At 40.4% G+C, this 22790-nt stretch overlaps 1 protein-coding gene across 3 annotated transcripts in view; it reads right to left on the reverse strand.

Annotated features, from left to right (window-relative positions):
• Positions 1 to 22790, reverse strand: part of CYFIP1 (cytoplasmic FMR1 interacting protein 1) — an 82849-nt gene that overhangs the window by 27972 nt on the left and 32087 nt on the right. The window contains exons 1-9 of one of the 3 annotated variants that reach the window (XM_061459765.1): positions 21238 to 22783; positions 20782 to 20935; positions 19398 to 19554; positions 18788 to 18884; positions 18363 to 18439; positions 18160 to 18268; positions 17458 to 17577; positions 10721 to 10920; positions 3500 to 3587 (exon numbers count right to left, since the gene is read on the reverse strand). In XM_061459765.1, the coding sequence (XP_061315749.1) occupies positions 3500 to 3587; positions 10721 to 10920; positions 17458 to 17577; positions 18160 to 18268; positions 18363 to 18439; positions 18788 to 18884; positions 19398 to 19554; positions 20782 to 20929 (996 nt within the window). In that variant the 5' untranslated portion in view covers positions 20930 to 20935; positions 21238 to 22783. Of the gene's footprint in view, positions 1 to 3499; positions 3588 to 10720; positions 10921 to 17457; positions 17578 to 18159; positions 18269 to 18362; positions 18440 to 18787; positions 18885 to 19397; positions 19555 to 20781; positions 20936 to 21237; positions 22784 to 22790 lie in introns of those variants that run through there. The other 2 variants (XM_061459764.1, XM_061459763.1) reach the window with 2 other exon arrangements.

The following is a 22790-nucleotide window of genomic DNA, read 5'->3' on the forward strand; positions in this document are numbered from 1 at the left end:
CACCCGTGGAGTTTGCTGCGCATTTCTTAGATAAACATTTATATTATCTCACTATGGACCGTCTCACACCCACTGCAAATGGGCAATGCATAAGCAGTGTCATCTGACTTCTGCACTGGTTTTGATGAATTCATGTCATCACACACTCAAAGCTACATGATTCTTTGTCTCTTGCTCAGAAAGTTTTATTACAAATTCATTCAGGTTCATTCTGGCAACTCTGCGTTTCTGTAGTTCACTGTCCAGTTTTAACAGTGATCTAGTAAGGGGCAAGCATTCTATGTGATTACTAAACCCATAATAAGATGCAACATAGTGCAAACTGATGTTAATTTGTGCACCAGCAGTAGATAAAAATCATTATATTCACACTGAGAAGTATTTTCCAAAGGGGTCTTTGTTCACTAAAAAAATGAGTTAGCATCCACAAAATGCAGAAGATAAACAAACATGAAAATCCTTGGAAAAAGTTGTATAAGCCAGAAAGGAAGCTCTTAAATTCTGGTCTACACAGCCTCTATAAAACCAGGTACTTTATTAACATGCAAAGTTAGTTTCAAGTCCCTAGATGAGGCTCTTAGATTATTATTTTATGCATCCAGCCAATGTTACCAAATTTCAATCTGCTAACATTCATTTCATTAATCCTACACACACTTCACCTGAGTAAAGGTATTTTAATGATCATGCCCTATAAGCTTTTAAAATACTCCAACCCACTTGAAAGGCTGATGAGCTTTTGCAGGTCAGCTCCTTCCTGACAGCTCTGCTCCCAAGTCAGCCAGGAGAAGTGAGTTGTATCTGTGGGTTTCTGTTTTGCTAATTGGATGAAGATACTACTCAGAAAACTCTAGATGCAACAGAGAATGTGGACATAACTGTATATGCCAAGCATATACCACATATAGACCAGTTGCTTTGATCCTTTTAGAAATATCTGTGAATACGTGAACACTTTGAAATAAAAACTAAAAATTTCTTTAATTTCTCTCAAGCAAGCACATTGCTTCTTCAAAGCTTCTGCACGAAAGGTAGTCATTACAGTCCAATATGCGCATGTTTGAGTGTACATACGCACAAGTAACTACAGTACTTTTTTCTTAACCTAAATAAACATCATGTATTGTTAAAAAAACCCAACCAAACAACCCAAAACAACCACTCCCACCCCACCAACCCCAAACAAAAAAAAAAAAAAAAAAACACACACAAAAAAACCCCCAACAATACCAACCAACAAAGTCCAATGAGAAAAATAAAAAGTTATACTCCTTGGATATGTGATCAATATAAAGGACTAACCTCGATAACTTGAGTAGTTCAAGAAAACTCAAAAATACAGTAAAATTAAAAATACATATAACCGTTAAAGGACCCAAACAAGGATGTGACAAGACTGGCTATATAGTATATAGAATAATATCATACAGTTATATCACACACTAGAATGTGTAGCCTCTATCACATAAGAATTACTGTTGCTTGCTATATACAACAGAAATATCCTCCTAAAATTCCATTCAGATATCCTCAATTCCAGAACACTTTAGATTCAAAAATAAAAATATACTCTTGTAAAAATTTAAAGCTACAGAGAGACAGGAATATTTGATAGTATAGGCATATCTAGTAGGAAATTTGCTCCAGAAATGCATCTCAGAGCCCCCTCGATTGCTTCTGCTCATACAGAAAAACAATCAGATTTCTGAGTATACCTCAGAATAAAGATTACTAAACTCATTTTAATAATGTAACCTGACTGATAACTGGGTTCCCCAGGTAATCCTCTTTCATTCACCCCACTGTATCATCACTTAGATAAATTAAGTTAGCTATCTCTGCTAAATTCAGTGGGTTTTTTGCTCTTTACAGTGCATCTGGTGAAATCCTAAAATAGTAAGGAACACTGTAACTCCAATGTAAGAAAATCCCACTTCCCTATAATTTACTGTTCCCTGTTGGAGGATAATTGTAGAAAACACTGTTCACACTACCAGACAATCAGCTGTTACGTTCCACATTAAAGATGTGAATCCTTATTCACCTTCCACCATTTTAAAAGCACGAAAGTTTTACAAATGCACCAGATACATTAGGATTGAAATTTGTAACTTCTGAGCTATCTCTTCAGCTCTCGAAAACTAGCTTGCTGGGCAAATCACTTCACAGAGATTACAGAGTATAACTAGGATATGATGTGCAGAATGTAACAGTAACACAAGGACTAATTATGCTCATGTTTAAGTAGAAGCTAGATAATGAAAGTAGTCAGATGAGAAAACAACACAGTACATATATAAATTACAAAGATAATTGAGTACATAATTATATAATGCTTTTTTTTTAGTCAACAACCCTCTAATTTGATCCTTATGCTTTTATTCATCTTTCCCATACTTTTATTTTGCCACACTGATACTCAAGAAAACAATGCAAAATTAAGAGTGACATCTTGTTAAATATTCCCAAATGACTTGCTGAAGACACTGCTGCTGGTTTTTACTGCTGTTGGAAGAAGCTCAATATTTCTGACTGGATAGTAAAAATGCAGATATATGTGCTATGCCTTTAGCTGTCATTAAGATTCGGGTAATAATTCTGAAGCATAAAAAAATAAATCTGCAGTGATAAGGGAGAATAAATCTATCCGTCCAACATACAACACTGCACGCGTGAACATACCATTGGTCCTGTGAATACGGGCTAACTTTCCTCCCTTGGGTAACTGTATGAAAGCCCACGACTGTTCTCTTGGGCTAAGTACTCTCTCTCAACTTGTTACCCATATAAGCTCCTTTCCAACCTCAGCACTGGACACTGCCTTAAGGCACAGAGTACATGACAGCATGTCATGTACACTTCCATTGAAATCTTGCATAAACATTCCAGGCACTCCTAATCTACAAAGAAAGAAAGATGATACTAACAGAGGAGATGAGATGGCCAGAAGGCCAAGTTCATCACAACAACTTCGAGGTTCTTGGGTTGAAGATGCCAAAGAAATGCTACTTTTCTCTTTCCTTTTTTTTTTTTTAAATTTATTTAATAATTTAAGCAGTTTGATATCTGCTAGTTTAAGATGGTCAAAATCTATGATTCCTTCTAAGTCAGATAACATCTGAAGAAGTTTTCCATATATTTTCCCTTTTCTCCTGCCATCACATTTTCTTCACTGTAACAAGGGAGCAGCTGCACTCAAGATGGGCTCTTGCTCTCACTTCACCAGATGACTAACTAATCTTTTCTTGAAGTCTCCTTTGCCACTATAAGCCACCGTGCAATGCAAGGTGTCAGACAGCTGTGTCAGATAAGACTAACCATCAGACTAATCACTTGCACTTTGGCTGAAACATATGGTGAGCTCCACATAAAGTCTGAAAAAAGCTTGTATGTTGAAATTGAAATACTCACAATTGTATTTGAGTCCATTTTTAATAACTTTCCATAAAGTATCTTTAAACATTAGCAAACTGTAAATATAAAGGGAATTAAATCCAACCTTTGATCCATAGAGATACTGCGGCTGTGCATTAGGCTGCTTATCTCTCTGAAACTCCTGAGAAAATGGTAGCACGGTCCGAACAAATCTGTAAAAACAAAGTAAAGAATTCATTAATTATACTTGGGTTAGTAGGTGTGTGCCTAACACACCTTACCCTGTATAATATTGCTTTTATTTACATATAAAATCAAAGCCAGATCAGTAGCCTTTCAGCCCAAGCTGAAACTGGGGAAGCACATGTTCTACATTGCCCAAAACCCTAGACACAAATCATAATGCAGTTCTCCATCACTTACTGGGACCCTGTTCTTCCAACAGTGTGCAGGGTCCCAAAATATTTCTCACTTCTACTCTAGCCCAGCCCAGCCAAAAAGAGAAGCAACTAACAAGGTAGCAATAGCCTCTCTTAGAGAGTAAGGAAGTTCCTTCCAAACTTTTGCTTCCAAAATTAAGTCACTGGGAATAAAGTACACCTTCAAAGAAGAGCATGGAGTTTCTATTTAATGTTTTGGAGCTTTCCTCTCCTCCTCAACCCCTTCCCCAAGAAACTACAGCAGGAGAAAAACTTTAGGTTAATAACTTTTTAAAAATTCAGGGAGAAGGGTACAATCCTTGCAGCAAAATTAACACTTCAGAAGTTTGATCATACTTTAGCGTGAGCATGTACAAATACAAATCATGGTTAACTTTACCCTTCTATCTTAAGAGGATGACAAGAGAACGACAAAGATATGAAGCACTGCAAAAGAGAGGATCAAATAGCCTATTCCAAGCTGAGGGCCCCAGGGTCTGAAGAACGGTGCTTGGGCAGAACTCTCTGGGCAAGAGTCCTCTCAAGAACAAGCCGCGCAGGCTGACTCCCCTGATGTTGCCTGTCAACTGTGTAGTGCGCATTTTCCAGCACTGCAGTTTTAGTGCAGAAAGAAGTTAACATCTACTACAATTCCAATTCTGCTTAAATTCACTAAACAGGAAAACTATTGGCGTATGTGTTTATGGGTTGGATAGCTATTTGTGTTTTAACTAGATAAAAAAGATTTCATGGTAAGTGGTGAAAGCTGTATATACACAGGGAAGAGGAAAACCAGCTATTTAAGAAGTGTACACCAAATGTCCGTATCAGGTCAGGCTCTTCTGAGTGATACCAGAGTAAAATAAATGCATCTGGAAAAAGGTTTCAGAGAAGGAAGCTTGCAGTACATTGTAATATCATAAGATACAATTATACCTTGACCTATTTTTGTTTAAAATATATCTGAATTTAATTAGCAAATTAAATTATTAATATTTTTTCTAAGAAGAGCATGGAAATTACATTTTTAGTACATCCATTTTCTAGCTGAAAACAAAACTAGCCATGGTAATAAAAACTGTTTCATCCAAGCATGTATAAATTGCACCATGTTGCTTACAATTATTTCAACATTGTTTTATTTCTGAATAATCTGAATGATTCTTGTGAGAATCTGTAATCTTAGGACAAGGTTTTCTGTACTTTTTTAACCTGCTGAAATATAGGTATACCTACAGTTTCAGCTACTTGCTCATATATATTTTAGCCCTGACTTTCCAACAGTACTTGTCTTGCTGAAGTCTAGAAAGTGCTTGCTTTTAGAGCTTTAAGGAAAAAAAAGATAATTTATGCATATTATTTTTAATACTATATATATATAATTCAAATCCCCCGACACATATCCACAGTTACCAAGTTTTCCCCCTTCTCTCTCACTTACACAGCAAGTGAACATTTCCTCTTGAGATTACTTAAATCTGCTCTCTGCACAGATACTTCATTAATGAGTTTGAGAGATGCTGTAAACATTTGATGGAATTCAGACTAATCTGCAACATATGACAATCCCAAAGATTACTCTATTTCCCCTTCTCTCTTTCCAAATCCTTTTTTTTTTTTTCAACTGACATCAATCTTCAAACCCTAAGATAACCTCTAAAATGAAAGAGATCAAAAGAGATACCATGTCATTTGAGATAAAGCTGGGTTTCAGCGTGCAGATGTGCTGGGCAGGAGCTGATTTGTTGTCACTAAATTAAAACCCTTACAAGGAAAAGAATGTTTCAGAATACAAATGTGGGTGTATCCCATGACTTTGGAAGCTGCAAGTATAATTCATAGTCTTTCCAAAACAGTATTAGGAATATATTTGAATTACGACGTCATTAGTGGCCAGGAGCAAACGAGTCAGACTACATTTGAATTGAGAAGAAATCACAGCCTCAGAAGTTAAACACTGGAGAAATACTTCTGAGACACAGTTCCCGGGTTTCACTAGCTCCGTACAAGCACAAGTAACTCCTGTGTGTTCTCCAGTGCTCCTCTACATTATAGGGGTTCCTCCATCTCTAATGTTTCAGAGTAGAAGCAAAACAGTCTTAAAGCTTTCTTAAAGACCTGAAGCAAGCATCTGTTTTATACTTTCTTGGTTGAAAGATGTCGAGAGAAGAGGTTCTTTGGTGAAAGATGCCGAGAGAAGAAAGAGGTTAAGAAAAGGAAGTAGGAGCAAGATATACTGTCACTTCTTATCTTATGAAGGGGCTATGGCTGAGATTGAGGATATAACAGGCTAATGAGAGTGTATTGTTCTAGGAGGTATGTCTAATCCAAATATATAATTCCGACAAATATTAGAGAATTCTTCTATCAAAGCTAAGGGCTATAGAGAAATCTTTACAGTTCAGCATCATCTGCTATTCTTCAAAGTTTTTCAGTGTGTGCGATTTCTTTTTGACATCGTGCTGGCTGGCTTCCTCCTGCTCCTCCTCCAAGAAACAGAAACATCTCTTTGAAGGACTGAAGCTCTTTGAATATAAATGATAAAGCTAGGCAGACTTTCACTTTCCCTCTGATGGAAACCTGCTGGATGCAGGTTTTGGCATACTCCAGGATAATCGGTGCTTTTCATTTTTAATCAGTGTTGATGATCTCCCAGCAATTTATCCAATTTAATCAACGCAGGTTGTAAGCAGTCAAAGTAGATTAAACAGATGAAAAGCTTGCTGGCTTACCAGAGCTTTGCAGCTGTGATTGCTAAAGGACAACATGTGCCCTGAAGTGTTTCAGGGGTCCAATAATTTTATATTAGTGTTTCTGATACCTACGCCAAGGAGTTCATGGTTAGCACTTTACAAACGAACCTAAATGATACTATGATTCTAATTACCATAATCGGCTTAAGAAAATGAGGAGAAATCTGAAAGAGACCACTTCAGTCAATGAGCCTGCTGACTGCTACTGCAGCCACCTGATCAGAAAGACAATCTCATTCATAAACTTGCTGAGCTTCATCTCAGATGTAAAAAGACATCACAATCCTCCCTCCTGGCTCATACAGAAGCATGAGAAGTATGTCCCCTTCTGCACTTCCTTGTCTAGTTAGCATGCACAATTTTAACTTCCAGCCATCTCAAATTAGTTTGTCACATCTACCAGATCTAAAGGCAGCCATAAACCTCCTCTCTTAGTGAATGCTAGATCTAACTCGCCCTTCTTGAGCAAGAGAGAGAACAGGAAGCTACAAAATGAAGTGTGAGGAAACAAGCAGAAAACAGCATAAAAGAGTAACAGATACTTGCCACTCTATTGCTATCACCTTTCCTTTTGGCAGAAAGACCTTTTTGTTTGGTGATGGTTTTTGGGGGTATTTTTTTAGGTGGGGGAAGGTGGTTGACTACAGTCACCCCTACTTTGCATTAGCCTATATGCCTAGACCATTTGGCAATTTGTAGCAGAAAGTAAGTAGCTTTCACTGCCAGGGCTGCTTTTCAGGTTTGCTCCAGGAGTGGCTGAAAGGGCTGAAAATATTTCTGAACCGTGACTCTCAGAGTATATGTAAGACAAGAAGACACAGATGTTCTCTTGTGAAAACTAGTCTCAAAAGCACTATGAGAGAGACAGAGAGCTTGCAAAGAAAGGGAGAGACGCAGGCAGACAGGAAGACTGAAAAATAAAAAGCTGGTGGTTTTGTTCATTCCATGAAAAATCTGTATCCTCAGAAGACATATGTCATACTGCATTCGAAAGAGTGCTATACATGTGAATTTTTAGCAAAGAATACAGATCTGGATAATGTATTGAGGGGAGATGCCAATGACACCAAGCTGTGTGGTGCGGCTGACATGCTGGAGGGAAGTGATGCCATCCAGAGGGACCTTGACAGGCCCTTTAGAGGTGGGTGAGTGCAAACCCAGCGAAGTTCAACAAGGCCAACTGCAAGGCTCTGCACCTGGATTGGGGCAATCCCAAGCACAAATACAGGCTGGGCAGAGAACTGTACTGAAAGCAGCCCTGAGGAGAAGGACTTGGGAGTGTTGGTTGATGAAAAGCTCAACATGACCCAGCAATGTGTGCTTGTAGCCCAGAAAGCCAACCGTATCCTGGGCTGCCTCAAAAGGAGCATGGCCAGAGGAGAGCCATGAAGATGGTCAGAGGGCTGGAGCACCTCATTTTCTTTACTAATTCTAAACTGGTCTTCTCCTCCCATAATAGCATGCATTGTGTTGAGGACTAACAGAGGAGCAAGCATGAGACAGCCTAGACATTTATTTGGATTGAGGATTTTCTATGTTTTCTTGACACAAATGATAAAAGCTTTCAGGAAACAGTAGTCAGACTTAACTCCACCTCATAGAATCATAGAATTGTTTGGGTTGGAAGGGACCTTAAGCTCATACAGTTCCAACCCCCTACCATGGACAGGGACACCTTCCACTAGACCAAATTGCTCAAAGCCTCAAGTCATGAATCTCAAAACCTAACACAGCTTTAAAAAAAGGACTGGACAAAACAAGGGGGAGAAACAAATAACCTGTAAGGGGCCAGAAATGCACTAACCATCCACTATTTTTGTTCTGTTGAATGTTCAGGAAACACCTGATCATTGCTAGAGGCCAGCGTGTCTTCTGGGAAGAAAAAAATCACCACAACTCTCTCTTGTTTTCATACTCGGCCTTTGCATGGCCGCTGCCAGTGTCAGGACACCGGACTAGGAAGTGCTTTGACCTCACCTGCAGTTCTTATGCTCACGCCATTATCCAAAAGTTTGTTCTCTCTCTTTTGTGATTGACAAGAGGTGGACGAAAAGCACCCTTGGATTTCACTGCCAATGCCCATCTGCAGACATCCCCTCACTCATCTCCCCAAACTGTTGCACCCAAGTCTGGACCCAGCTGTGCTGCTGCACAGCACTAATGAGAATGAATTTCAGAAAGCGGACAACTGCAATTACTAAATTGCTAAATCTTTTAATACCAGCATCACTTTTTAATCTCAATACATTATCAGATATAAAAAAAACACTCCTAAGTCCCAAATAACCAAACATGCAATGTGTTTCAACACTTCTGCATAAATAGCCTTGGAACCAAACCTGCAGGGTTCCTAAACACTTGAACTCTTCTACAAATATTTGAAATTATCATGTTCAAGCTTGGGAAAAGAGAGTCAAAAAGGGACTAGATACAAGTTAATCTGACCAAAACACTAACTTTAAAGGAAACATCCTTAAACCTAGGCTGTGGTCAAATTAATGAAGGACAAGAGAGAGGTATTCCATGTGTCCTGGGATCAACCAACCCTTGGGTTGTCCTCCAACCCTTCACCACCTTCTGTTTTTCATCATGCTTATTTCTCTTTCTTCCAGCCTTTCATTGTTACTTTTCTTCCTTTGGTTACATGTAGCTTTTATGCAAGATATTACCTATCAAGAGTCAGGAATTGAACTAGCAGCTCTCACAGAGCTCCTCGCTATGTACACGCAAACAGCAAGGCAGCAACCGACATAATGAATGTGCTTAAGAACTATAAAAGGGCTAGAAACTCCCTGTTCCCTTTCCCTTCTCAATGGGCACCGTAGAGCATGTACAATGCACATTAATTCCACACTGCTGTTTTTGACTGAAACCAAAGCAATTCTGTGATGAAACTGGACACATGGCATGCATACTGCCTAAGGTCAGTCTCCTTTTACGGTCTCTTTAATTAATTATCCTGAATTAATTACCAAATAAACTTGAGGATCAGCCTAACTCCATTTGTGTGTATAATTTTTAAGCAGCCAAGCAACAGTCCTACAGGATCCTGCTGGTGTGCTTTGGAGTTCTGTGCTTCCTTACCAAGCACAGTGGTCTGCAGTATGTCAGTCCTTACAGCCAGTATGAGCACAGACTGAACTGTTATAGGAGATATTGAATGTCCTTCATTAAGGTTGAACTGTAAAGGATTAGCATTTCATCAATATTTTTTTCTAATATTATATTTATATGACTCTTGGTACCTCACGCTGAATATCCCAGTGTTGATCTCCAGATATATCAAGTGCACAGCAGCTTCCTCAGAAATACATTCAACTTTCCTGTGCAAACAGATTCATGTAACAGAAGTTTCTTGGATAAAACTTAACCAGAAAAAGGACTCCGCCCCTCCCCCCCCCTTTTTTTTTTTCTATGCAGACAGAATCTTGGATCTAAAATACAACATAACCATCACAGAACATGTCAGACAGGGGAAGCTCTCCAAGAAGACAGTGAAAGATGAGAACAGGCTTCTTCCTCTTCCTACAGCTCAATATTCAGTATCACTTTACTGTCACTTCACAGTGCTTTAACCAAAACTTAACTAAAGGCTAAAAGCAACACAAATCCTAAAAACAGCACAGAAGCAGGAAGCCCAGAAATGCAAAGTCTCAAGCACTGTGCTTTCCACTCATTCAAACTTCAGATCCCACCTGCCTCTTTCTACTTCTATTACTCACTCTCCTTAAAGGCTTTAACTGTAGTTGCAGTGAGCACTGAACTCTTCCCTTCTCCAGCAGACAACTCTTTCCTTCACATTAATGCAGAATCAAGAATATGAATTTATTTCCATTGTCTCACAGTTGTGGATCCTGTTTACCAAAATACCTTCCCAGTGCGCACTTTGCAGTATTTTTGGACACACTCGATTTTTCAGCATCAAAGCTAACTCATTACAATGCCACAATTTGGATGCTGTGGTTACGTTTGACTTCTTTTGTGGACAAATAACAGGCTTTCATACATTTGACACTACTCAGTAAAATGACTCATGCAGCTTTATTTCAAGTATAGCATTAGATGCAGAAAATATACTAAATGAAAGAAGATGGACTTGTTAGCATCTGCTAGGAAAGAAGTTGCAGGAGGGTGGTAGAGGAACTGCTGCAGACAAAAGGCTGCCATGCCAACCTGTTAGTGGATCCGTTGTAGCAGTAGTTTGGAAGGAAATCATAATTGAGTTCCCAAAAGACATGAAGAGTGATTCTTCCATAAGGGGCTGACACATTATGATTGGCTTCTCTGAACATGGCATCAAAGCTGTCCAAGGTCATATATCTGCTCAGAAGCTTGTGAGTCATTTTGTTTATCTCTATCAAACCATCCAGCTCCTACAAGAAAACAAGAGGAAAGAGAGTCAGCAGTGCATTTAATAAAGTGTAGAAACTCAATACAGTACGTAAATAACCTTGACTAAATAGAAGAGTAGAAATAAGTCAAAATAAAAACTGACTCTCCCCTCAGTCTGTCACTTTGATAAAAGCTGGAAAGAAGCAGTGCTCTTGGGATAATTTCATAACTATCTCCCACCAAACCCCTCTGAGACCTTAAGTGTATTCACTAAAATCGGTCCACACTGCAGGTGGGTGTCAAACACAGATCTGTGCCAACTCCAATTCCTCTGAGCAGAACCCCAACATTCAAAATAGAGTCAGACATAGGCCAAGAAGTATCTTCTGCATTGCCTACTTTACAAAACATTGCAACATCACTTCTGCAACTGGTTAACTAATTTTTATAGTACTGGTAGAAATAACACCACATTGACCGTAAATCAATCTCATGGTTTACTCTAGTGAAGAATGTACTAAGATGCAATGAAAGACCAGATCAGATATTTGCAAATGTTGTGAAGGTATCCACAAAATCACTAGCTTCAGACTACACAGCTACGTATAAGCACTGCTTTTCATAATGTTTCATGTCTTCTTGGCAAGAAACTCCTAGTACAGTTTCTGGCAGTTAAAATTTTAAATAAAATAAGTCCATCTCTGACATCAGACACTGAAAACACCTAACACATAAAAAAAAAATAAAAAAAAAGTCCAAGCACTGCTTTCAAAGACTGTTGTTCAATGACTTAGTGAAGAAATGCCCAGTGACTCTGGTTAGCTGTGCATCAAACTACTGGCCATCTTCCTGTACAGTGCTGTCATCACAGTATCACAGTATCACAGTATGTTAGAGATTGGAAGGGACCTCGAAAGATCATCTAGTCCAATCCCCCTGCCGGAGCAGGAACACCTAGATAATGTTACACAGGAATGCGTCCAGGCGGGTTTTGAATGTCTCCAGGGAAGGAGACTCCACAACCTCCCTGGGCAGCCTGTTCCAGTGTTCCGTCACCCTCACTGAGAAGAAGTTTCTTCTCAAGTTTAAGTGGAACCTCTTGTGTTCCAGTTTGTACCCATTACCCCTTGTCCTATCATTGTTTGCCACTGAGTAGAGCCTGGCTCCGTCCTCGTGACACTCCCCCTTTATATATTTATAGACACTGATAAGGTCACCCCTCAGTCTCCTCTTCTCCAAACTATAGAGACCCAGCTCCCTCAGTCTTTCCTCATAAGGGAGATGTTCCACTCCCTTAATCATCTTTGTTGCCCTGCGCTGGACTCTCTCCAGCAGCTCCCTGTCCTTCTTGAACTGAGGGGCCCAGAACTGGACACAATACTCCAGATGGGGTCTCACCAGGGCAGAGTAGAGGGGAAGGAGGACCTCTCTCGACCTACTAACCACCGCCCTTCTAATACACCCCAGGATGCCATTGGCCTTCTTAGCCACAAGGGCACAGTGTTGGCTCATGGTCATCCTGTCGTCCACTAGGACCCCCAGGTCCCTCTCCCCTACACTGCTCTCCAACAGGTCATTCCCCAACCTATACTGGAACCTGGGGTTGTTCCTGCCCAGATGCAGGACTCTACACTTTCCCTTGTTATATTTCATCAAGTTACTCCCTGCCCAACTCTCCAGCCTATCCAGGTCTCGCTGGATGGCAGCACAGCCTTCTGGCGTATCAGCCACTCCTCCCAGCTTAGTGTCATCAGCAAACTTGCTGATAGTACACTCAATTCCCTCATCTAAATCATTGATGAATATATTAAATAATACCGGTCCCAGTACTGACCCTTGAGGCACTCCACTAGTTACAGGCCTCCAACTAGACTCAGCCCCATAGACTACAACTCTCTGGCTTCTCTCCTTCAGCCAGTTCACAGTCCACCTCACTACCTGATCATCCAGTCCACACTTCCTCATTTTAGCCGCGAGGATGCTGTGGGAGACTGTGTCAAATGCTTTGCTGAGGTCAAGGTAGACCACATCCACCGCTCTGCCATCATCCATCCACCGTGTTATTTCCTCATAAAAGGCTAAGAGATTGGTCAAACATGATTTCCCCCTGGTGAAGCCATGTTGACTGCCCCTCATAACCTTCTTATCCTTGATATGCCTTAAGATGGTATCAAGGATAAGGTGTTCCATCACTTTCCCAGGGATGGAGGTGAGGCTGACCGGTCTGTAGTTACCCGGGTCCTCCTTCTTGCCCTTTTTGAAGACTGGAGTGACATTTGCTTTCCTCCAGTCCTCAGGCACCTCTCCCATTTCCCAAGACTTGGTAAAGATGATGGAGAGTGGTCTAGCAATGACTTCCGCCAGTTCCCTCAGCACCCGCGGGTGCATCCCATCTGGACCCATGGATTTATGGATGTCCAGATTGCTCAACTGGTCTCTAACCCATTCCTCATCGACTAAGGCAAACCGCTCCGTCGACCTGACTTCATCTAAGGTCTCAGGGGTACAGGGCTCTTCAGGACTGCCCGCAGCAGAGTAGACAGAGACAAAGAAGGCATTCAGTAACTCTGCCATCTCTTTATCTTCTGTCACCAGGGCACCCATCCCGTTCATCAGTGGGCCTACATTGCCTCTGGTGTTAGTTTTGTCTGCCATGTATTTAAAAAAGCTCTTTTTGCTGTCCTTGACCCTTCTTGCCAGGTTTAATTCTAAGGATGCCTTAGTCCTCCTAGCTGCCTTCCTACATCCTCTAGCAGCAGCCTTATATTCCTCCCAAGTGGCCAGCCCCTCCTTCCATGACCTGTAAACTCTCCTCTTCCACTTGAGCATACCCAGCAATTCCCTGTTTAGCCACGCAGGTCTCTTGGCCCTCTTCCTTGACTTCCTACGTGTCGGGATGCTCCGATCTTGAGCACGGAAAAAGCAGTCCTTGAATGTCAACCAACTATCTTGGGCCCCTTTACCTTCAAGCAGCCCTGCCCATGGGATTTCCCCTAGCAATTGCTAGTCATATTTAACTACTGCATGTTTCAAAGGATTTTCAAATCTGTAAATAATAGTTACTTTAAAGAGAAAGAAAAAGAACCATTATGATTGTTTTTATAGTATCCAATGTGAGGGAAAAAGATAGTTCAGTCTTTTAACTACCTTTATTGAATTTACCTAGCTTGGAAATAGCAGAAATTACTGATTAGTTAAACTCTTAGCATCAGTTTCTCACTCAGGAAACTAAACAGATTTCAGCAAAATTATTTTGCATTAGAGAAAAAGGAGGGGAAGATATAAAAGAAGCACAATGGAGGGACACTTAGCCTGCCACTTTCTAACAAAAGAAAGAGTGAGAACCTGTGACCCAAGAAACACATCACCAACAATTCCGTTCACCTAGCTCCTAAGAAAAGCCTGCACATAACAATGAAAGACTGCTTCTCAATAATCCAAGGGTTATAACACCGGGCACTGGAAAATTAAGAGTCTCAGTATTTGATTTATCTTCAGTAAAGACTGAAATTAAATCAAGGTAGCTAACTGCATGACAAAAATCTCACTCTTAAAAAACATATTACAGAAAGATGAATGCTAAACTTTCCTGCATAACTATATTTTTCATTCCAGCAGATCAGAACATGTCTAATATTTTTCTTGTTCACTGCGTATTTACTTCTCTGGAAATAGTTTTTTTTTTTAACATTTTAATCAGGAAACAAAACCAAAAAGACACCTCAATATCGCACAGATGCTCTTCTTCCACAGGCACAAGCCAGATCTTGTTCTTCCACAAAAACCCTACTTTTGTCATGCTACAAACCCAAGTTGTCTGCTTGGTACATAAACTCATTTTGATTTTACCACGCACAAGGCCGTTTTGTTTTGGCCTCCGATTTATCTATAAGCATGGACAGAAGTGGGCATTTACAAAAATTTAAATCACAAGAATGCTCATTTTCCTTGTTTTCTCATGGCTCCTAGTATATAATAGTGTAATAATCCCCCTGTACTCAGCGCTGGTGAGGCTGCAGCTCAAATCCTGTGTTCAGTTCTGGGCCCCTCACTACAACAAAGACATTGAGGTGCTGGAGCTGGTCCAGAGAAGGGCAACAAAGCTGGTGAAGGGCCTAGAGCATAAGTCTTCTGAGGAGCTGCTGAGGGAACCGAGGTTATTTAGTCTGAAGAGAAGGGTCAGGGGGGACTTTATCACCCTGTACAACTACCTGAAAGGAGGATGGAGAGCGGAGGTGGCTGATCTCCCAAGTAACAAGCAATACAAGAGGCAATGGCCTCAAGCTGTACCAGAGGAGATTTACACTGGATACCAGGAAAAAATTTCTCCACTGAAATGGTGGTCAGGCATTGGAACAGGCTGCCCAGGGCATTGACGGAATCACTGTCCCTGGAAGGTACCGTGTAGATGAGTACCTTAGTGACATGGTTTAGTGGTGGACTTAGCAGTGCTGGGGTAAAGGTTGGACTTGATGATCTTAAAGGTCCTTTCCAACCTGGCTGATTCTGTGATTTTATGCCTTCCTTACAGGTGATTTTACACCTCACTCCCAAGGCCCTTGGTTGCAGCAGGTTCTGGTTTTGTTTAGTTTATTTTTCTAGGCAAGGAAACAAGATTCTCATTCTCAACATAACTGGGATTTGCACAGTCCCATCCGCGGGTCCTGAAGGAGCTGGCAAATGAAGTTGCGAAGCCAGTGGCCATCATATTTGAGAAATCATGGCAGTCAGGTGAAGTTCCCGATGACTGGAAAAAGGGAAATATAACCCCCATTTTCAAAAAGAGGAATGTGGATAAGCCAGGGAACTACAGACCAGTCAGTCTCACCACTGTTCCTGGCAAGATCTTGGAGCAGATTCTCCTGGAAAGCATGCTAAGGCACATGAAAAACAACAAGGTGCTTGGTGACAGCCAGCATGGCTTCACTAAGGGGAAATCCTGCCTGACCAATTTGGTGGCCTTCTATGATGGGGCTACAGAACTGATGGACAGGGGTAGAGCAGTTGATGTCATCTACCTGGACTTGTGTAAAGCATTCGGCACTGTCCCACACGACATCCTTGTCTCTAAATTAGAGAGACATCAATTTGATGGATGGACCACTCGGTGGATAAAGAACTGGCTGGATGGCTGCACGCAAAGAGTTGTGGTCAATGGCTCAATGTCCACCTGGAGACCAGTAACGAGTGGTGTCCCTCAGGGATCGGTGTTGGGACCGGTCTTGTTCAACATCTTTGTCGCTGACACGGACAGTGGGATTGAGTGCACCCTCAACAAGTTTGCCAATGACACCAAGCTGGGTAGTTCAGTTGATATGCTGGAGGGAAGGAATGCCATCCAGAGGGATCCTGACACACTTGTGAGGTGGGCTGAGGCCAACCTCATGAAGTTTAACCATGCCAAGTGCAAGGTCCTACACCTTGGTCGGAGCAATCCCAGGCACAGCTACAGGCTGGGCAGAGAAGAGATTCAGAGCAGCCCTGCGGAGAAGGACTTGGGGGTGTTGGTCGATGAGAAAATGAACATGAGCCAGCTTCAGTGTGCGCTTGCAGCCCAGAAAGCCAACCGTATCCTGGGCTGCATCAAAAGGAGCGTGACCAGCAGGTCGAAGGAGGTGATCCTGCCCCTCTACTCTGCTCTTGTGAGACCTCACGTGGAGCATTGTGTGCAGTTCTGGTGTCCTCAACATAGGAAGGACATGGATCTGTTGGAACAAGTCCAGAGAAGGGCCACGAAGATGATCAGGGGATTGGAGCACCTCCCGTATGAAGACAGGCTGAGGAAGTTGGGGCTGTTCAGCCTGGAGAAGAGAAGGCTGCATGGAGACCTCATAGCAGCCTTCCAGTATCTGAAGGAGGCCTATAGGGATGCTGGAGAGGGACTCTTCATTAGGGACCGTAGTGATAGGACAAGGGGTAACGGGTTAACACTTAAACAGGGGAAGTTTAGGTTGGATGTAAGAAGGAAATTCTTTCCTGTTAGGGTGGTGAGGCACTGGAATGGGTTGCCCAGGGAGGTTGTGAATGCTCCATCCCTGGCAGTGTTCAAGGCCAGGTTGGACGAGGCCTTGGGTGATATGATTTAGCGTAAGGTGTCCTTGCCCATGGCAGGGGGGTTGGAACTAGATGATCTTAAGGTCCTTTCCAACCCAAATTGTTCTATGATTCTATGATTCTATGTATGGCAGCATACTCCAGAGAACTGCATCAAGTCAGGCCAAAGCACTGTTTGAATGGAGATGGAGATTAAGGCACGGGGAGAAAAAAAGTCATAGCACATAAGAATCAATAAAGTCCATAATATACTACAATGGCAACAGAGAATTTTCCAGTATAATTTATGATGCAGCTGGAGGTGACTAAAAGAATGCTTTCTGCAAGACTAAGCTGTTTGCCTAGTAAGAGGTTTTGTCAATTTAGACTTAGTAAACTGGACAAGATAGCCAAATAAAAAAAGGCTAGATGCCTATCATTCTCAATGCAATAAATAAAAATTTAAAATTAAACCAAAACAAAACTAGCATATAGATCCCAAATGCAGAGTCAGTGCTCTGGCAAAACTGCAACAAAACACTCACCACAATGGAAGTCAAATCCTCACTTTCAAATCGTCCAATTGCTAATTCCATTGACCTGTACATGGCTGCTGAAATTCGCTGTGTGATCAGTCGGTTCAGGTCTATCGACCTACCAAGAAGCTAAAGAAAAATATGCTATGAAGTTCTAGACTGACAGTTAAATTATGAGACAAGCTGTACAAGGACTATGAGACTCCACAGATTAACAGACTCTCACATGGTGAACTTGCATTCCAAACACACAGAAAGAAAGCAGATGGACAAATGTTATAAATTCATGAACAAATGAGGTACTAAAATTTACATCCCAATTCTCACAAAAAAAAAAGCAAAATCACATGTTGCATTTACGTCTAAGTATTTATACCAGCATTTTATGCTTCCATGACATTATGCTGACAACATATTGAAAACTGCTGAAAGTCATTACTAGGAAGACAACGCTACCACAGATGACATTTCTATTTGGCTTGTGTTTGCTTAACTGCAACAGACATTGGCATTAAACATGATTTTTTTTTTTTTCTTAATTTACTCCTTCATATGACAAAAAAGCTGATCTCAAATGTCAGTTACACCACTTGGATGATGGAACATAAAGCGCAGAAAGAGTTTTATATACCTACATAAATCCCCTACATCAAATCAACAACAATTGGAAAATTGCCAAGCAACTCAAATACAGAGTAGGAGTTAACTCACTTGGACATGTCTCTGTTTCAACAGTGTCTCATAACGGTTGGACTGCAGCAACTGAATGGTTGCTCCCTGATTCTTGCATTCTGAACGTAACCGTTTATCCAGAAGCAGGCTATTAAGACAGGAAGAAAATGCTTAAAGTATATTAGACAGAAAAGCAAGAGCAGAAATCCATAAATAAATGTTCTCACTATTGAAATAGCTACCTGCCAGCCATTGCCTTGTAGTACGCAAATATTTGGTCTGCCAGCTTGTAGACAAATTGGTCAAAACATAGGTTTACCTTGGGGGGGAAAAAAGGTGTGTTTAGACATACCTGAAATTGAAAGAGGGTTGCTTCTCCAAGACCTCCCACTGTTTATCAAACATAATTAAGAAACGTAACACATTCAAACTTCCCGGTATAAGACAACATGACATTCATTTTTCAGCATTAATGTGATGTATTTTGCACAGGTCTACAGGTTTCCTCACAACATATCACCCAACCCGTTAACCATCTTCTGGTCTTTAGTCTCAGTTTGTTTATTATCTCCAGCTGTTCCAATTTTCTTATAACAGCCTTGTCTTTTAGCATCATTTTCACATTCAGGTACAGACCACTTTTCTCCCATAGGTAAGATTACTTTACCTCTGCTTCAATCTCATCGTAGAGGAACTGCTTCTTAAATTTAGTAAGAGCATAATGAGCACTGTCATTATAAAGATCCAAAGAATACAGAACATACCTGAATGAAAAAAAAAAAGTTAGAGTTACATGTCTACAGAAACTATGATGGTGCAGTCAGGGTAATCCAGTCAATACTGCAACCTACATGTTCATTTTCTACTTTATTATTCAAAAGTATCACAATTTCTCCTTTAAGAAAGCTTTTGTTACTTCAAGAAATTTTATAGGTAGTTTGCAGTCTGAAACTTGATTTCTAGCTTTCCATTAAAATGAAACTATGCTTCTACCACTATGCATTAAATTTGACGTCTTTGAGGAGTAAGTAAGGAGAACTCGGGGAACAACTTATTTGGCTGGTGCAATAATATTTATATGAAAGGCTTTGTATTTCAATTATTCACTTCAAAAAGAAAACTTTAAGAATCTGAAAACTGGCAAATATAAGGAAAATTTTATAAATGTTTAGAACACTTTCTCAGTGACTGCTTAGTAAAACCAATCAAAGCAGTAACATTATAAGTGGCAATAATTAAGAATAATCATTCAGTGGAGGAGCACAATTAAGTCTTACTCCATCATTGATGCCTCTTTGGTCTCCAAAATATGGTCCGTCAGAATCCAAGGCATGGACATCTCAATGGGAAACTGGATTCTTCTGCCCATGGTCAGCTCTAAGAAGAATTCCCTGAACCACAGCTGGGACAGATCACAGCATTGCTGCAGGGTTTCTTTTAGAATAAATAAGGAAGAATTACACTTCCAGAAATACATCAGGAACAATACAATTGTGATTCTGATGATGCAATGTGAAACAAAAAAAGCAGGTGTGAGTCACTAGAGCTATACATAGGCCAAATACATAAACCAAATTCAAAACGTAAAGCCCATCGCTTTTCCACAGAGTTCCGAAATCCCCATTGGCACCCATAGTGGTGCCTTGTTACACAAAATAGTGTGGAAGTGGATTAGACTACCAGTTAAACAGAAAAACTATGAACACCAGTAAAGGGGGATTTCTAGTTCACTTTCTCAGCCGGGGGCTGAGAAAGCTGTACACTGAAATTTGGGAAACAGCAGGCAAAGGAGACAAAATTGTACCAGATCCACCAGTACCACCTGTCCCTCTGGAGGACTGAATCACCCCACATGTTCCTGTTGATTAGATGGGCAGGAAATGACAGACACATGAAGGAGGGATTAAAACAAAAAGTTTCTAAGGACACTGCGAAGGGCATGGAGGTGTGCTTCTACCTCTCTAGAAAACACCCAGCACAAGCCTTCTTTTGCAGAAAGCTTGAGAACCAAAATGGGAATGAACTTTTTACTTTAAGATCTGCTGAAGACCTTTTTATAACGCTGTTCCCCGTAACATTATGATTGACATTAAGGCACTCCCCCTTCTCTGAGGGTAAAGGAGTCCAGTAGCAAAACAAAAATGAAAGACAACACAGCATGGTGATGACAAAGACTAGATACGTTCAATGTCAGTAAGTGAATTCTTTAGGACAGCATGTTTCCGATTACAATTAACTGAATAGTAAGAGTAGTGAAATGACATCAAATTTACCACAACAGAGAATTTGTTTCCTCTGTACTTAAAACAAATAACTAAAAAATGAAAAATAAAAAAAAAAACATACCACAAAACCTATTTCCTTTTTAAAATTTCAGTGTGTATAGTCTTATCTGTCCCTTGTATAGAAATACATACATAAAAAAATAGAAAAGGGAGGTAACAATATGAAATTTGACACATTATAAACATATGTATAACAGTCAAAACAAAAAGCCCACCACAATACTGAATATCAGGTCTCAGAAAAAGTTTGGACAGACCAAGGCTTTTGATAAATAAACCCAAGGTAAGTTGACTTAGGCAATCGGAAACATTTTCCAGGTCGTGTTAGAGGTGTTAGGACATGCTAAGCTGGACACCGATCATCTACATATCTTACCACTGAAATTTATCAAATGAGTGTAGAAGAAAGACTCGCGATGGAATTTTTCTATGTCCAATATGGTGGGCCCCTCAAGGCTACTTCTCAAGGTTTTCTTGGAACCACTTTTGTCAGCAATGAGGGACTCTAACATAGTTCTCACCATGTAAAGCTGTATCATTAAAGGAAACAATTATGGTGGAAAGGGGGGAAAAAAGGAAAATACACATGGTACATTAGTTGAGCAACACTGAGAATTACTGTCAGTAAGCGACTGCTCCACTTCAAATTGAAAACTGGCACTGTGTGTGTAAAAGCCTTTCAGGCAAGAGGAACAGATGCCACGCTAGCCTATGCACCAGCACAAATGCCTACCCATGGCAAGGGGACCTCCACTGACACTTAGCAGCAGACCATTTGCAGTGGAACAGTTCACATCAGCACGAAAAGTAAAAGTAATAAGTAATGTCTTACCACCAAAGTTTAAAAGAGGCGGATAGATGTAGGACTGCCTCAGAAACTTGTGTGTCACATGCAATAGCTTTTCCAATCCCAGAGACTTGAGCTGCTTCAACAGCTCAGCAGAGTTTAAGGACTCTGTCATAGTGCGAACCATGTAGAGCTAAAAACCAACAGACAGGGGCAGGCAGGTGAGAGAGAATCCGTTAATAAAAACACACAGGTAAATAAGGAAGGGGAAACAGAAACAGAGGAAACGTGTTAGTTTGTTAAAAATGAAAAGCAGCGTAGCAAGCATGCAGAGGAGGACATGTAGAAAGGCTTTTTCATTCAGAATTATCACTGCAATGCGATGCTCCCTTAAGCAAAGGGAAAAGTCCCCATTCATTTCAGAGGAGGCTCACAGAGCCTTTAGCTTCTCAAATGATTTTGCAAAGATTTCTAAGTATTACAAATTCATACACAGCCATTTTAGAAGTGCATGGAACTGAGAAAAACCTATCTAAAAATCAATCAACTTCACCTCCCTTCCTCCTGTCAGCTGAGACAGACAAGTGTGCCAGCCCAAGAGCAGAAAAAGCAGACAGAACCATGTACTCTAAGCAGCCTGTTGCAGCCAGTGAACAGAGCCTTTAAACATACCAAGCACAGGAGAAGCACACTGGTAGTGATATTTTTTTTTCCCAGAGAACTGGAAATTAAATAATTTTTTCTCCAATTCCCAAAACAAAACCTTCATTAAACACATCTTACCACAATTTAAGCAACTTTTTATTACCGAAGACTATTATCCATAAATGTTCTCTTCCCCATGGATTTATAGGTATTAGAAGATTGTCTTTACAAACCACAGCTGCCTTCAATTTTTCACCTAAAGTGCTCAGTACCTCATTTTCCCAGATGAGTTATGAATACCAGACCATACATTGTCCAAACAAATCCACAAAGAAAATAAAAAAAAGAGAATTATATGGAGGTAACAAGAACGGGCATCTAGGTATGGGATTTCAATGACTACCACAGAAAACACATCTGAAATACCTCCTGTTTTACTGGCAGCAGACAATTAAATAGATTTTAGGGTGCAGTTTTATCATTTATTACTGAATAGGAAAAGGGATCTTGTCAGAAGTCAAAGAGTCTCCCATATTTTACAGGCAATATTTACATTTTAAATGTATTTTAAAACTACATTGACATCTACTGAATAATGGGATTTAACAAAAAAAAATTTACCAGCCATACCAGAGATGGAAGTCAGTCAAGAATTAATTAAAATAGTTCAAAACCATTATTTAAAAAAAAAAACAAACACAATCATTATAAGCTCAACAAGAAAATACTTCTTCACTGGAAGTCAAATTAAAGAGACTGAACATTTGGAAAAATGATGCATCAGAGAGTGACAGCAACCCAGACAGAGGATTTTGGTTAAGTGTACGTAATTTTGTAAATACAAATCTAATCAGAGTAGATTTTTAGCATTAATAATAATAATAACTTATTTTTTTAAATAGTTCAGGCCAGAGAGAAAACATTTCATGCAATAATTGTTGACAGATGTCACA

Source organism: Pezoporus flaviventris, unplaced genomic scaffold (assembly GCF_033815535.1).
Source record: "Pezoporus flaviventris isolate CSIRO_AGI_PZ_B2104156 unplaced genomic scaffold, CSIRO_AGI_Pfla_v1 ptg000030l, whole genome shotgun sequence".
In the NCBI taxonomy this organism is placed as follows: Eukaryota; Metazoa; Chordata; class Aves; order Psittaciformes; family Psittacidae; genus Pezoporus; species Pezoporus flaviventris.